The sequence below is a fragment of the Staurois parvus genome, unplaced genomic scaffold (genome assembly GCF_062004578.1).
Source record: "Staurois parvus isolate SC_StPar_1 unplaced genomic scaffold, SC_StPar_1.0 ptg002225l, whole genome shotgun sequence".
Taxonomy (NCBI): domain Eukaryota; kingdom Metazoa; phylum Chordata; class Amphibia; order Anura; family Ranidae; genus Staurois; species Staurois parvus.
The window spans coordinates 173,523-190,483 of NW_028320021.1; the positions used below are offsets into that span (position 1 = coordinate 173,523).

The 16,961-nt window shown below is 45.7% G+C and overlaps 1 protein-coding gene across 1 annotated transcript in view; it reads right to left on the reverse strand.

Moving 5' to 3' along the window:
* PLEC (plectin) overlaps positions 1-16,961 on the reverse strand; it is a gene marked incomplete at its 5' end in the record, with an annotated part of 129,157 nt that overhangs the window by 15,010 nt on the left and 97,186 nt on the right. The window contains 5 exons of the mRNA XM_089665511.1: positions 461-3,841; positions 6,376-6,474; positions 10,794-10,898; positions 13,186-13,269; positions 14,690-15,046. Of these exons, the coding sequence (XP_089521637.1) occupies positions 461-3,841; positions 6,376-6,474; positions 10,794-10,898; positions 13,186-13,269; positions 14,690-15,046 (4,026 nt within the window). The remainder of the gene's footprint in view (positions 1-460; positions 3,842-6,375; positions 6,475-10,793; positions 10,899-13,185; positions 13,270-14,689; positions 15,047-16,961) is intronic.

The window sequence follows — 16,961 nt, forward strand, 5'->3', positions numbered from 1 at the left end:
CTTCTGTAGCCACTGCTGCACAATACCTAGAGCTTAAAGACGGGGGAGCACATGACCTCCCTCCTATGATAAATTGCTTAGGCAATCACATGACAGAGGTGGTGACGTCCCCTCTTACAGTGTTTTTTTTGGCAGCTGCAACTGAGGAAGGAGCGGTGGGAGAGAGCAGGAGAGAAAAGCAGAACGTGGCCAGGAGGTGCGCTTTACACAGACGCCATTATTTTGCCCTGAAGTGCCAAAGTAAGGGGGTCTCCTTAAAAGATAAAAGTCATCGACATAAATAATAATGGATGAATCAAACAATAGAATAATGCTGGTCTTTACATGGTGGACCAAACAGAAAATGTGAAATAATGGGGTGATAAATTTATATTTTATGTTTGCTCACCATGCTACTAAATGAAATAAATCCATGGCAATGTGTGAGACAGAAATATCAGAAATAATACAAACTAGATACCTCCTCAGACTTCTTCTGCAGAAGCTCTGCCTCCTTCTTCAGCTTCTCCTTTTCCTTCTCCAGATCACCGATGGCCTTTCTCAGCTCTTCAGCCTCCTTGTCACTATGCTGTCTCTGTATTTCCAGAGTCTGCACCACAGTCATCTTCTCCTTGGTGGACAGTTCTGTTCGGTGCAGTCTTTCACTGATCTCTTCGGCTTGTTTCCTGAACTTTTTGGCATCTTCCTCTGCTTTGGATTGGGCTTTGCTCATTTCCACCACCTGGAGTTTCAGGCGTTCGGCTTCGGCGCTTATGTCCAGCTGTCTGCGCCGCTCGGCCTCCAGGGTCTTTTGGAAGCCCTCTGTCTCCTCGGCAAGCTGCTGCTGCATTTGCTCCTTGTCTTCTTGCAGCTTCTTGGCCTGTTCAAGGGCCAGCTCTTTCTGTTTTTGCAGCATTTCCGCTTCGGCTTTTAGGCGGGTGGCCTCCTGTACAGCTTGCATCTTCTCCTTCAGCATCTTTTCAGCCAACGCTCGTTGCTCATTTAGGTCATCCTCTGCAATCTTTCTTAAACGGGCGGCCTCTTGGGCCTCAATGCTCAGTCGAGCAGCATCTTCGGCTACCTGTTTCATCTTCTCCGCTTCCTCAGCCAGGAATTTTTGGGTGTTGTCTTTGTCTTTTAGGATGAGCATTTTGTTTTCCTCTTCTATGCGAAACTTCAATTTAATCAGCTCTTCCATCTGTATTTTAACTTTAAAGAGCTCCTCTTCCACAAGCTTCTTTTGTCTCAGAGATTCGGTCACTTCTTCTTTCAGACGCCCAAGTTCTTCATCCAAAATAGCTTTTTGGTGGTCGGTTTCTTCCAGCTGAAGTTTGACTTTGGTCAGCTCACCCTCAACCTGCTCTTTTTGCCTGACTGTTTTCTCGGCGAACTGTTTATGCTTTTCCATTTCAGCATCAGCCATTTGTTTGAGCTTCAAAGCTGCCTGTTCTGCCTGGGCCCGCTTAGCGGCTTCTAGTTCTGCTTCTTTTCGGACCTTTTCGGCATCTTCCTGAGCCTGTGTTTTGTTCTGGGCTTCAACTTCAGCCTTCTGTTTTAAACGGTCAGCTTCCTCTGCCTGCTGACGCGACAATGCAGCCTCATGTTCGGCCTTTACTTTAGCACGTTCGGCTTCCTCAGCGGCACGCTTAGCCTTTTCGGCTTCTTCCTTTAGCTTATCTAAGACGCTCTGTTCCTGGATTCTGGTTTGCAGCATTTCTTGCTCTCTCTGTTGTACAGCAGCATAGTAAGCCTTTTCTTCCGCGTCAATTTTAAGTCTTGCAGCGTCCTGTGCTAATTGGATCTGCTTTTCGGCCTCCTTCTCGGCTAGGTCTTTCTGTTTTTTGGCTTCTTCAGCCTTGGCCTTCAGTCTCTCGACTTCTTCTAAAGCCAGTTTCCTCTGCCTTGCTGCCTCCTGTTCTGCTGCAATGATCTTCTTGACTTTGTCCTCGGCCTCTTTGCGCCTCGTCTCTTCTTCCAGGGCCAGCTGTCTCTGCTTCTCTGCCTCTTGTTCGGCTTTCTCTTTGCTTCTTTGCGTTTCATCTGCAATGTTTTTCAATTTTTGGAGCTCTAGTTCTAGGTCAGATTTACCAACAGAGGCCTTTTCAAAGTTAATTTTCAGAATGCGAATTTCTTCTTCTATCACTCTCCTGTGTTTGAGGGTTTCATCCACTATAGTCTTTTGCCTCTCCAGCTCATTCTCTGAGGACTGTTTGAGCTGCTGGATTTTCTCTTCAATGTCTTGTTTATGCTGAGCAGCTTGTTCTTCCAGCAGTTTCCTTTGGTAGGCCTCATCTTCTGCCAGCCTCCTCAGGCGTTCATTCTCTGCTTCCTTCTCCTTCAGGGCAATCTCAGCCTCTGTCTTCAGCCGTGTGGCATCGCTGATGGCAGCCAATTTTTCTTTCAAGATCCTCTCTGCTTCAGCTCTCTGTCGTGTGGCATCTTCTTCAGCCAGCTGTCTCTGCCTCTTGGCCTCTTCAGACAAAGCACGCAACCTGGCAGCTTCTTCAGCAAGTTCACGCAACTTGCTTGCTTCGCCTTCCAACATTTGCTTAGACTTTTCACTGTTGGAACGGGACTCCTCCTCTGCTTTCGATTTGGCTTGTAGAAGGATCTCCATTTCAGCACGAACCTTGGCCAGTTCTTCTTCCAGTCCTCTTCTTCTTTGGATAGCTTCATTCACTTCATTCTTAAGGCGGAAAAGATCCTCCTCGAGAACAATGCGGTGTTGTTCTCCACTTTCTACCTCCGCTTTCAGACGGATCAACTCTTGCTCGGCAGAAAGTTTATGGGAAGCTGTATCTTCAGCTAACCTTCTCTGTTTATCCAGTTCTTCTTCTGCCAGTTCCTTCTGACGCAGAGCAGACTCCTCAGCTTTCACTCTCTTGCGTGCTTCTCTCTCTGCATCTTCCTTCTGTTTCTCAGCCTCCTCCTGGGCCAAGGTTTTCTTGTGAGCTATTTCCTCAGCCTGCAGTCTTAAGCGCAGGGCCTCGTTAGCTTTCTGCCTCCATTTCTCCAGCTCCTTCTCAGCTTCTTCTCTGGCATTTTCTGCTTCCAGTTGCTGCTTTTTTAGACGTTCGGCCTCCTCTTGCAGGTGAGTGACAGTGATATGCTCTTGTTTTAAGGACATTTCCAGTTGGGTTGTCTTCTCCAAGAAGGACATGCGTTTGCTCTGCAGCTCAGCATCAGCACTCTGTTGGGCCACATCGTGAGCTTGTCTGATCTGTCGCTCCTTCTCAAGCTCTGCTTGTTTCATTCTTCTCTCAGCCTCCTCTGCCTGAAGTCTAAACCTCTCCAGATCCTCTATAGCTTTTTGTTTTTCCCTTGCTGCATCTTTTTCAGCCAGGACTTTTCGGTGAAGTTCATCTTCTGCCTCCCGTTTTTTCTGCGCCTCATCCTTCACCTGTTTTCGTAAGCGCTCAGCTTCGTCTTGAGCTAGTTTCTTCTGTCTCTCTGCCTCTTCTGCCCGAGCCCTCAAGGCCTGCAGCTCATCTTCTGCACCGGTCTTTTGCTTCTGGCTGGTTTCTAGCTGAAGGCGGATGATTCTGATCTCCTCCTCGACTTTTTTACGGTTGTATTCCGCCTCCTCGATCAGCTTCACCTTTGCCTTAATTTCCGATTCAGAGTTATGCTTCATTTGATGCAGCTCCTGCTGGATGTTCTTTTTCTGCTGTTCAGCATCAACAGCAACCACCTCTCTTCTGGTGACCTCTTCTTGCATGTTCATCCTCAATTCCAAGGCCTCTTTTTCTGCCAAGGCTTTTGCCTGCGCATGGGCCTCAGCCAGCTGCCTCTGCTTCTCCAGCTGGGCCTCTACTTCTGCCAGCTTCTTTCTCTCTTCTTCTTTAAGCTTCTCTGCCGCTCTCTGAAGAAGGGTGGGAGGGGAACAGAGGGAGGACGGGTGAGGGCAGGTAAGAAGGGTAAGGAGAGAGAAAGAGAGAGGTCGAGAGGGGCAATGGAGACAAAAAGAGAAAAAGAAAAAAAAAAGAAAAAATAAAACAGATGGAAAAAATAATTTTATGCTCTATGGTCAAAATCAAACATAAACAAAAACAATGGCTGAACACAAAGGGATGAGAGGATGTGCGTGTGGGATGACACATGTACCCGACACCTTGCAGGTGGAAAAAAAAATATAAAGTTTTAGAAAGATTCTTCAAAATACAAAAACTTTCCCACTGATCACATTCTCTATCTTTACTATCAATCCACCTGGCTGCGGTTTTTGGGTTTTCCCTTTATCCTTCCTTGACATCGGATTTTGAGAATCTTTCATTCAAGCAAGATCCAAACAGGATTATATTTAAAGGAGTTCAATAATTTCCTATTGGGCTGGAAGTGCCATGTGTCTGTCTTGTTTATCTGCTAAAAAAAAAAAGTTATTCTGATTCTACTGCAGATGTGCCTGACATTTCACACACAGAATGGGTCTTCCATAAATGTACAAATCTTGTTCTTTACCCTGATAATTGAATTCTAATGTGATTAATGATTCTGTATCATATATTGGCTATCAGAATGGCATCCTCTGTATGTTCACCATACTGGGCTGTGTATTATATATTTATTTATTTCAGGTACTTATATATATATATATATATACAATTTTTTATTTTTTTCTATTTCAGGTACTTATATATTTTTCTAAGTACCTGAAATAGAAAGAATATATTTTTCTATTTCTGGTACTTATATTTTTTTCTATTTCTGGTACTTATATACAGTACCTGAAATAGAAAAAAAATATAAGTACCTGAAATAGAAAAAAATAATATATATATATATATATATATATATATATATATATATATAATTTTTTTTTTTTTTTCTATTTCAGTTACTTATATATTTTTCTAAGTACCTGAAATAGAAAAAATATATTTTTCTATTTCAGGTACTTATATAAAGTACCTGAAGTAGAAAAAAATATAAGTACCTGAAAATGAAAAAAATAATAATATAATATAATATATATTTTTCAGGTACTTAGAAAAATATATAAGTACCTGAAATAGAAAAAAATAAAATAAAATATATATATAATATATATTTTTCAGGTACTTATATATTTTTCTATTTCAGGTACTTATATATTTTCTAAGTACCTGAAAAATATATATTATATATATATATATTTTATTTTTTTCTATTTCAGGTACTTAGAAAAATATATAAGTACCTGAAATATATATACACACAGATATATAAATATAAAGTACCTGAAATAAATATATAAGTACCTGAAATAGAAAAATATATATTTCAGGTACTTATATATTTATTATATATATATATATATATATATATATATATATATATATATCACACACACATATATGCACATACATACATACACACACACACACATATATATGTCACCGTAGTGACACTGTACTACTTGTGGGGGGTGATCCCATAAAGGATGTAAAAGCAATCATTGCTCCTCCCCTCTGGCTGCATTCCTGCAGCCATTGAGAAATACAGTGTGAGCGGTGATTGGTCACAGCTTGTCACACGGTACAAGGCTGTTGTGAATAGCCCTGTACCATGTGATCTCTGCGATCATTCACAGATTTCACACGTAGTAAGCAATGTCAGAAGTGACATCTTGCTTACTACTGTTCATGTGATCACTGATTGGCCAATCAGTGATCACATGATCGGAACCTCACACCCGTACAGCGATTGGTGTTCCGCTGTGTCCAGAGGGCACAGCAGGCGCCGGATCGCAGTGCCGCGCGCTCCTAGGGAGCGTGCACAAGTAGGGAAGCGGGAGGCCGTTTATAAATGGCCACCCGCCCCTGCACTGCTCCCGTCCCCCCGTTTATGTACATGGGCCGGACGAGAAGTGGTTAAATCCTATACGTAATATGACAGAAGTAACAGAACAATTCTCTGTGCAGCTTTCATTAAAGTGTATATAAACCCGAGGGCTGACAACAAAGCTGGAGTTTTCAGCGCAGGCATAGTGCACAGGGATCCAGCAGCTCAATGGATTTTTGGAAGGATCGACAGATTTGATTGAACAAATTGCTTTTAATGGTATATTGAAATTACCAAAAGGGAGTAAAAGTTACTTATTTGGGTTAATATACGCTTTAATTGGAGCTGCCTGACAAACAGAGGTTCAGCAGAGGAGCTCCCACTGGCAGCCTAAAGCTGTCCATAGACTGTTCGAATCTCTGCCAGATCAGCAGGAACCGGATGATATTCGAACCATGTATGGGCAGGCTGAATGTACCCAAGTGATCGATCAACTTGTATGGACTGCAGGTAGTGTAGACTGCATAAAGCATGTCACCGTGCTTGGCTCTAAGGCTTTAGGAGCTGGCCAGTCCCTGTGCCTATGGAATTACTCTTGAACCTGAACCTGTTACTGGTGCTATTCGTTTCTCATACCTCCTCCTCTTCCAGACGTCTCAAGGTCTCCGTGATGAATTTGATGTATTGGCTGGTCAGGGTGGTGAGTTCACTGTATTTGGTCCGGAGCTCTACGTACTGTAAGAGAACACATATAGGTCAGAATTTCAGATTGGAAGGCAATGTTAGGTCCCTGGAGAAGATAATGAGGACTTATGTTGGGCAGCCATGCTGGGCTGCACAGGGCAGTATTGCACAACACAGTCCAAACACATAGAGCAGGGTTTCTCAACCAGGGTTCCATGGAAGCCTAGGGTTCCTCCAGGAGGTTGCTAAGATTTCCTTGAGCAACAAGCAACTGTTGCCTTTTAAAAAAGTTCCCACTGACACCATTGATCTTTTTAGCGATCTGTAAAGAGGTAATTATTCCCAATGGCCGCAAGTGGAAGGAGCCTTCTTCCCAATGGCCGCAAGTGGAAGGAGCCCTCTTCCCAATGGCCGCAAGTGGAAGGAGCCTCCTTCCCAATGGCCGCAAGTGGAAGGAGCCTCCTTCCCAATGGCCGCAAGTGGAAGGAGCCTCCTTCCCAATGGCCGCAAGTGGAAGGAGCCTCCTTCCCAATGGCCGCAAGTGGAAGGAGCCTCCTTCCCAATGGCCGCAAGTGGAAGGAGCCTCCTTCCCAATGGCCGCAAGTGGAAGGAGCCTCCTTCCCAATGGCCGCAAGTGGAAGGAGCCTCCTTCCCAATGGCCGCAAGTGGAAGGAGCCTCCTTCCCAATGGCCGCAAGTGGAAGGAGCCTGCTTCCCAATGGCCGCAAGTGGAAGGAGCCTTCTTCCCAATGGCCGCAAGTGGAAGGAGCCTTTTTCACAATGGCCGCAAGTGGAAGGAGCCTTCTTCCCAATGGCCGCAAGTGGAAGGAGCCTTCTTCCCAATGGCCGCAAGTGGAAGGAGCCTTCTTCCCAATGGCCGCAAGTGGAAGGAGCCTTCTTCCCAATGGCCGCAAGTGGAAGGAGCCTTCTTCCCAATGGCCGCAAGTGGAAGGAGCCTTCTTCCCAATGGCCGCAAGTGGAAGGAGCCTTCTTCCCAATGGCCGCAAGTGGAAGGAGCCTTCTTCCCAATGGCCGCAAGTGGAAGGAGCCTTCTTCCCAATGGCCGCAAGTGGAAGGAGCCCCCTTCCCAATGGCCGCAAGTGGAAGGAGCCTCCTTCCCAATGGCCGCAAGTGGAAGGAGCCTCCTTCCCAATGGCCGCAAGTGGAAGGAGCCTCCTTCCCAATGGCCGCAAGTGGAAGGAGCCTCCTTCCCAATGGCCGCAAGTGGAAGGAGCCTCCTTCCCAATGGCCGCAAGTGGAAGGAGCCTCCTTCCCAATGGCCGCAAGTGGAAGGAGCCTCCTTCCCAATGGCCGCAAGTGGAAGGAGCCTCCTTCCCAATGGCCGCAAGTGGAAGGAGCCTCCTTCCCAATGGCCGCAAGTGGAAGGAGCCTCCTTCCCAATGGCCGCAAGTGGAAGGAGCCTCCTTCCCAATGGCCGCAAGTGGAAGGAGCCTCCTTCCCAATGGCCGCAAGTGGAAGGAGCCTCCTTCCCAATGGCCGCAAGTGGAAGGAGCCTTCTTCCCAATGGCCGCAAGTGGAAGGAGCCTTTTTCACAATGGCCGCAAGTGGAAGGAGCCTTCTTCCCAATGGCCGCAAGTGGAAGGAGCCTTCTTCCCAATGGCCGCAAGTGGAAGGAGCCTTCTTCCCAATGGCCGCAAGTGGAAGGAGCCTTCTTCCCAATGGCCGCAAGTGGAAGGAGCCTTCTTCCCAATGGCCGCAAGTGGAAGGAGCCTTCTTCCCAATGGCCGCAAGTGGAAGGAGCCTTCTTCCCAATGGCCGCAAGTGGAAGGAGCCTTCTTCCCAATGGCCGCAAGTGGAAGGAGCCTTCTTCCCAATGGCCGCAAGTGGAAGGAGCCTTCTTCCCAATGGCCGCAAGTGGAAGGAGCCTTCTTCCCAATGGCCGCAAGTGGAAGGAGCCTTCTTTCCAATGGCCGCAAGTGGAAGGAGCCTTCTTTCCAATGGCCGCAAGTGGAAGGAGCCTTCTTCCCAATGGCCGCAAGTGGAAGGAGCCTTCTTCCCAATGGCTGCAAGTGGAAGGAGCCCTCTTCCCAATGGCCGCAAGTGGAAGGAGCCTTTTCGCAATGGCCGCAAGTGGAAGGAGCCTTTTCCCAATGGCCGCAAGTGGAAGGAGCCTTCTTCCCATTGGCCGCAAGTGGAAGGAGCCTTCTTACCACTGACCATCACACCAAATGTATCATGAGTTGTAGATAAAGTAATCATTAGCAGAAGTTCCCCGAGACCAAAATGTTATTTCAAGGGTTCCTCTGTGTTGAAAAGGCTGACAGACAACCCTATCTGCCTTATGTCCCATGGCTTCAGTCCACAGCAATGCGCTTCATAGGTATGCACCGACACGTTTACTAGAACACGTTGCATTTTTGCATCGCAACGTGTTGTCATGTATAGAATTCAGTAAAAGTAAAAAGGCAAGCAACGTAATGCGTTTTAATAATGCATCGCAGCACTCTTGCATAACACATACTAGCGCACCTTACAGTGATGGGAAGGAGGCTGGAAAGTGAAAGCCTTTGCTCTCACAAAGAATAAGAAAGCCACACAAAGGGGTGTTGATTGAACCCAACCAATCTGGTGATAGAAGCAACACCCATGCAGACGCCACCACAAGAAACAGGTGCACTATGTGCTCTAATAGGGGCCAAAGATTTGGCACCTAACAGGACAGCTTTTGTCTAGATTTGATTTATAGCACATGGATTTATTATTATAATTATTATTATTATTATACAGGATTTACAGCGCCAACAGTTTGGTCAGTGCGGGATTCAAAAGAGCAACAACAGTTCAATACAAGAGGGTTAGGAGGGCCCTGATCCTTAGAGCTTACAATCTAAGAGGGAGGGGCTAGTGGTAAAAAAGGTAGTAACTGTGGGGGATGGACTGGTAGGAGGAGTAGAAGATTCCATTATCAGCTGAGGGCAGGATAGGCTTCCCTGAAGAGATACGTTTTCAGAGATCGCATAAAACTGGGCAGAGTAGGCGATAGTCTGATAAATTGGGGTAAAGAGTTCCAGAGGATGGGGGAGGCTCTGGAGAAGTCCTGGGGACGAGCATGGGAGGAGCAGACAAGGGAGCTAGAGAGCAGGAGGTCGTGCGAGGAGCGGGGAGTACGGTTTGGGTGATATTTGGAGACAAGATTGGTGATGTAATTTGGGGCGGAGTTATAAATGGGTTTATATGTTATTGTTAATGTTTTGAATTGTATCCATTGGGCAATAGGGAGCCAGTGAAGGGATTGGCAGAGAGGGGTGGAGGCTGGAGCAGGGATTGGCAGAGAGGGGTGGAGGACACCGAGTGAAGGCCAGTGGAAGGATTGGTAGAGAGGGTTGGAGGACACCGAGTGGAGACCAGTGGAGGGATTGGCAGAGAGGGGTGGAGGACACTGAGTGGAGGCCAGTGGAGGGATTGGCAGAGAGGGGTGGAGGACACTGAGTGGAGGCCAGTGGAGGGATTGGCAGAGAGGGGTGGAGGACACTGAGTGGAGGCCAGTGGAGGGATTGGCAGAGAGGGGTGGCAGATACAGAACGGTTAGTAAGGTGGATGAGTCTGGCAGCAGCATTCATGATAGACTGAAGAGGGGATAGCCTGCAATGAGGTCGGCCAATGAGGAGGGAGTTACAATAGTCAAGGCGAGAGATAACAAGGGAGTAAATAAGTTGCTTAGTGGTTTCCGAGGTTAGGAACGGGCGTATCTTGGAGATGTTGTGGAGGTGAAGTCTACAAGATTTGGACAGTGATTGAATTTGGGGGTGAAAGGACAGATGGAAGTCTAGGATTACACCTAGTACCCTGGCATGAGGGGAGGGACTGATGATTGTGTTACTGATCTTGATGGAGAAGTCAGGGGAGGGGCACAGGCTAGAGGGAATACTAAGAGCTCAGTTTTGGAAAGATTAAGTATGAGGAAGTGGAGTGACATCCATGCCGATATGTCACTTAGTAGGTTAGTAATGAGGCTGGAGACTGAAGGGGTGAGGTGAGGAGGAGACTGAAGGGGCGAGGTGAGGAGGAGACTGAAGGGGTGAGGTGAGGAGGAGACTGAAGGGGTGAGGTGAGGAGGAGAAATATAGATTTGTGTGTCAGCAGCATAGAGATGGTACTTAAAGCCGTGGGAGTGTATCAAGTGACCAAGGGAGGAGGTGTAGATGGAGAAGAGAAGGGGTCCAAGGACAGAACCTTGAGGGACCCCTACAGAAAAAGAGAGTGGAGAGGAGGAGCCAGAATTATAGGTAACACTGAAGGAGCGCTGCGATAGGTAGGAGGATTTACATACATATATGATAGAGGAGACAACCACGAGTGATCAGATGACTGAGAACCTTTTATGAAGGAAAGGTATCCCAATGAGCTCACCTCCTGGATGATGTTATCGGATGCAGACTGCACTTTGGGCTTCTTGAGTGGAGACACGACTGGTTCTACCTGAGCTTTATAGGTGACCAACTGGAGCTCAAAGTCCTAGAAAAAAAAGAAAGAGTTGAACTGTATGTCTTCTGAGGAGGTAGAATAATCCTCTATACCATGAATCAATGAAGGTGACCCAACATTGAATGGGCTACATTGCTCTGCAGGATATATATGAAAATCTGAAAAACCTCTCTATTATCAAAAAAAAGACCTCTCTACAAAGAAACATCAGGGGGGCATTTCCGACATTGAAATCTTCTTTTACCGTGTAATCAAAACCAAACTTAAATCGCTAAATAAGGTGACCAATGACCGTTGGGGTGTATGTCTGCGTACTCAAGGTGTCTGGATTATTGCCAATTCAGCTAACATCATGTTTAACCATTTGGGAATTCTAATCTTCAAAGATATGCACTAAAAAAAAGGTCCCATTTTTAGGAAGTATCTTTTACATCCACCTCCTTCCCCCACGCTGCCACTCCCACCACTGAAATTACCAAACAGTTATCGGCTGTCAAAATGACAGCCAGGAATTGCTCTATATGACACAGCAGGAAAGGGTGTGGTGAGATAGCCCCCCTTGTGTAAAATAGACACTTGCAGATCGTCTGCCAATGTCATCGAGTAAATGCACTTATTTTTACTTTTTTCTGACCTCCGGAACGGATTAATTGATTTTCAATGCATTCCTATGGGAAACCGCGTTTTGGTTTATGAATGTTTTACAATGTGAAACGTTCCGGAGAACGCATCAAATTCGTAAACCGAGGTACGCCTGTATGTATTACTTTTTTTTTGTAACTGTTAGTGAAAGTTGTCGCCAAGTAAACAGGCCCATAGCGGAAATATAAAGTACTGCTCTGGACCATTGGGGCTGTACAGGTATGAGAGCTGAAATCTGTAAAAAGGATAGGATGACCAATGCAGGCCATAGACGGGTCAAAAATCGGCCGTTTTTTAAAGAAGAAAAAAAAAAACTAAAAATCGGTCATTCGAACAACCGACGTTACCACCAATGGTACAAAAAAAAAAATCGTCCAATTTTCATCCCGTCTATGGCCGGCATTTAACCCCATAATTACTTCTGTCCCTTGCAGAGACAGAGGAGCAATACATAAAAAGAAGAAAAAGAGGAAGAAAAAGAGGAAGAAAAAGAGGAAGAAAAAGAGGAGGAGGAAGAAGAGGAGGAAGAAGAGGAGGAGGAAGAAGAGGAGGAAGAAGAGGAGGAAGAAGAAGAAGGAGGAAGAGGAGGAGGAAGAAGAGGAAGAAGAGGAAGAAGAGGAGGAAGAAGAGGAGGAAGAAGAGGAGGAAGAAGAGGAGGAAGAAGAGGAGGAAGAAGAGGAGGAAGAAGAGGAAGGAGGAGGAGGAAGAAGAGGAAGGAGGAGGAAGAAGAGGAAGGAGGAGGAAGAAGAGGAAGGAGGAGGAAGAAGAGGAAGGAGGAGGAAGAAGAGGAAGGAGGAGGAAGAAGAGGAAGAGGGAGGAGGAAGAAGAGGAAGAGGAAGGAGGAGGAAGAAGAGGAAGAGGAAGAGGAGGAAGAAGAGGAAGAAAAATAATAAGAAGAATTCCAGTCGGCTATTATATTTTATATGAAAAGTATTGCGGTTGCAACAATGTATCCATTTCGGATACAGACGGTTTTATTTGGATACAAATAGATACATTGTTGCAACCGCAATACTTTTCATATAAAATATAATAGCCGACTGGAATTCTTCTTATTTTTCTTCTTCTTGCAGGTCACGGCTCATGCGCAGATTTTTTATTGGTAAAACGATCGGCCGATTTGCCCATCATTGCCGGGAAAATCGGCCGCGAATTTTCCAACATGCCCGATAAAAAAAAATGTGCAAAAAGCCTGAAAACGGCTGACCAATTAACCCAGTAACGGTTCGAAAATCGGATTTTTTTTCCGGCCGAAAAATCGGCTGATTTTCGACCCGTCTATGGCCGGCACAGCTGTGCTATTCGGGAATTGGATGCGTGGATTGTGATCTGATAGGCAGATACTCTCCCTAACAGGGAACAGGAGTTCAGACATCGGGAATGGAATAAAATGCAGACTCTGGATTGTGAGATGATGTTATGAAGTGTCCACATGGAATGTTTGGACTTCCTTGATCACCAAGGGCTCAGATTATATCATGGATGAGATAGAGAGGGCATTGTTTTTAAAGTGCACCTGTCATGAGCGACAGAAATTTCCGACCTGCTTTTGAAAGTTCTATTTGCAGGCTCTTACAATAATCTCCCCAATCCAGAAGATATGAGGTACTATGATTGGTACACGAGTTACCGAAAGTCTGACAGTGACCGATGGAGGGAAAACGTGCTGCGTTACCTTGATGGCTTCGATGTATTGCTTTGCATACTTCTGGCATTCATCCACTTTTTCACGGTTTTTCTCACTTTCTTCTAGCAGTTTCTGCAGGATATAAATAATGAGTCTTATTAGTGCACAGACATATCTAGAGTTATACTGATAATAGGTTTTATTGATGCTTAGATATATCTAGAATTATACTGATATGTTTTATTAGTGCTTAGATGTATCTAGAATTATACGCATAGTATGTTTTATTGATGCTTAGATGTATCTAGAATTATACTCCTCATGGGAAGGGTCCATTCTGTACAATGTGTCTTATTAATGCCTTCATGTATCTAGAATTATACTCCTCATGGGAAGGGTCCATTCTGTACAATGTGTCTTATTAATGCCTTCATGTATCTAGAATTATACTCCTCATGGGAAGGGTCCATTCTGTACAATGTGTCTTATTAATGCCTTCATGTATCTAGAATTATACTCCTCATGGGAAGGGTCCATTCTGTACAATGTGTCTTATTAATGCCTTCATGTATCTAGAATTATACTCCTCATGGGAAGGGTCCATTCTGTACAATGTGTCTTATCACATTCTAGATCAGCAATGGGCAAACTACGGCCCGGCGGACCTTTTAATCCGGCCCGCGGAGCGCGATACTGTCAGGATGGCTGTCAGGAGACCGGTGTAGCATGAAAATCTGTCTCCTATGAGGATCTATCCCCCTCGACGTATCTGCGCATGTGCCGGAGATCGCGATCGGCTGCTAATGCCTGAAACTGGCACATGCGCAGATACGTCGAGGGGGACAGACCCTCATAGGAGACAGATTTTCATGCTACACCGGAACGGCGCGGGAACACGGCGAGAGGAACGCGCGGAGCAAAGGTAAGTGAATTGACACAGGGGGGACTTGGGGACTTAATATGGGGGATGAATTACTATATGGGGGATGAATTACTATAGGGGGGATGAATTACTATATGGGGGATGAATTACTATGAGGGATGAATTACTATATGGGGGATGAATTACTATGAGGGATGAATTACTATATGGGGGATGAATTACTATATGGGGGATGAATTACTATATGGGGGATGAATTACTATGGGGGATGAATTACTATATGGGGGATGAATTACTATATGGGGGATGAATTACTATATGGGGGATGAATTACTATGAGGGATGAATTACTATATGGGGGATGAATTACTATATGGGGGATGAATTACTATATGGGGGATTAATTACTATGCTTACTATGGGGGAATATTACTATACTTACTATGGATGACACATACACATCATTCATCTACTCTTGGTCCGGCCCCCGGGTCCAATATATGAACCCATTGCGGCCCTCAAGTCAAAAAGTTTGCCCACCCCTGTTCTAGATGATGTAGAATTATGCTCCTCATATGAAGGGTTCATCCTGTACAATGTATCTAAGACATATTTTGGAATTATACTTCAGACACAGAGTCATGTGCAGATCATATTGTGAAGGCTCACCCTCTCCTCCAGAAGCTGCTCCTTGACAGTTTTGCTGTCGGTAATGGGCACAGACTGGATCTTCTCTTGCCTCTTCTTGGCTTCTGTTATCCAGCGGATGAGCCACTCATAGCTCTCCCTGTAGTATCTCAGTTGCTTGCCCAGCTGTTCCAGCTCTCTCTGCCGAACGTCAATCTGAAGGACGATGGCCTGCCAACGCTCCAGCAGCATCTGCACCTTCTCCCGATATCTGTCCAGATCCACATCCCGTTCGCTGTGGACCTTCAGCATCCTCTCGCTCACCTCTCTGGCCTTGCTAAGATCGTTCTCCAGTCCATTGAAGAGTGGCTGGTGACCTTCTACCTGCCCACGCATTCTCTGCAAAAGACGAAAACCATTAGGATGATGAAAGCAGAGAAAAAAAAAAGGATCATTACCTCCCACCACACAATGCAGCCACGCCATTCTAGAGATCTCCATCCACACCAGTCCTGACCTACACCAGCTCTATGCACTTTCAGGCAGTAGAATATTAAAATCGTAAAGAAAGACGGGCTCCTTATGGAGTACACAAATTAACAGCAATATATTCCTGTATTTTTTAATGTTCTTATCCTTCCTAAGAGGTTTGCTGGCTCCTCTGCAGGAATAGAACATCTAAAACCTATAATAAACACTGACTTGTCACAAACCAGTAATACAAAATAAAACATGATTTCTGCTGTGGAAGTTGAGGCTCAGGGAAAGGTGATGGTTGTTACCCTGGTGCCCCCAATAGACCATGGCTCAGATTTTGTAATCTGGTGCCCCCTGTAGACCATAGATCAGATTTTGTTACCCTGGTGCCCCCTGTAGACCATAGCTCAGATTTTGTTACCCAGGTGCTCCTTGAAGACCATAGCTCAGATTTTGTTACCCTGGTGCCTCCTACAGATTATAGCTCAGATTTTGTTACCCTGGTGCCCCTTGTAGACCATAGCTCAGATTTTGTTACCCTGGTGCCCCCTGTAGACCATAGCTCAGATTTTGTTACCCTGGTGCCCCCTGTAGACCATAGCTCAGATTTTGTTACCCAGGTGCCCCTTGTAGAACATAGCTCAGATTTTGTTACCCTGGTGCCCCCTGTAGACCATAGCTCAGATTTTGTTACCCTGGTGCCCCCTGTAGACCATAGCTCAGATTTTGTTACCCTGGTGCCCCCTGTAGACCATAGCTCAGATTTTGTTACCCTGGTGCCCCATGTAGACCATACCTCAGATTTTGTTACCCTGGTGCCCCCTGTAGACCATAGCTCAGATTTTGTTACCCAGGTGCTCCTTGAAGACCATAGCTCAGATTTTGTTACCCTGGTGCCTCCTACAGATTATAGCTCAGATTTTGTTACCCTGGTGCCTCCTACAGATTATAGCTCAGATTTTGTTACCCTGGTGCTCCCTGTAGACCATAGCTCAGATTTTGTTACCCTGGTGCTCCTTGTAGACTATAGCTCAGATTTTGTTACTCTGGTGCTCCCTGTAGACCATAGCTCAGATTTTGTTACCCTGGTGCTCCTTGTAGACTATAGCTCAGATTTTGTTACCCTGGTGCCTCCTACAGACTATAGCTCAGATTTTGTTACCCTGGTGCTCCTTGTAGACAATAGCTCAGATTTTGTTACCCTGGTGCCTCCTACAGAAGATAGCTCAGACTTTGTTACCCTGGTGCCTCCTACAGACTATAGCTCAGATTTTGTTACCCTGGTGCCCCTTGTAGACCACAGCTCAGATTTTGCTACCCTGGTGCTCCTTGTAGACCACAGCTCAGATTTTGCTACCCTGGTGCTTTCTGTAGACCACAGCTCAGATTTTGTTACCCTGGTGGCTCCTTGTAGACAATAGCTCAGATTTTGTTACCCTGGTGCCTCCTACAGAAGATAGCTCAGATTTTGTTACCCTGGTGCCTCCTACAGACTATAGCTCAGATTTTGTTACCCTGGTGCTCCTTGTAGACCACAGCTCAGATTTTGCTACCCTGGTGCTCCTTGTAGACCACAGCTCAGATTTTGCTACCCTGGTGCTTTCTGTAGACCACAGCTCAGATTTTGTCCTAGGACAGTGTTTCCCATCTTCAGTCCTCTAGTGTCTCCAACAGGTCATGATTCCAGGATTTACATCACAAATTCCCAAAACAAGGCCAATTGAGAGTTTTTGAGAACTGAGATCGGGATTCACGGGAACCACTTTCTTAGGGAACCAACTCCCCCAGCATTTATACAAACTCCTATTTAGGCTCTTTATCCTCCTAGCAAGAGCTG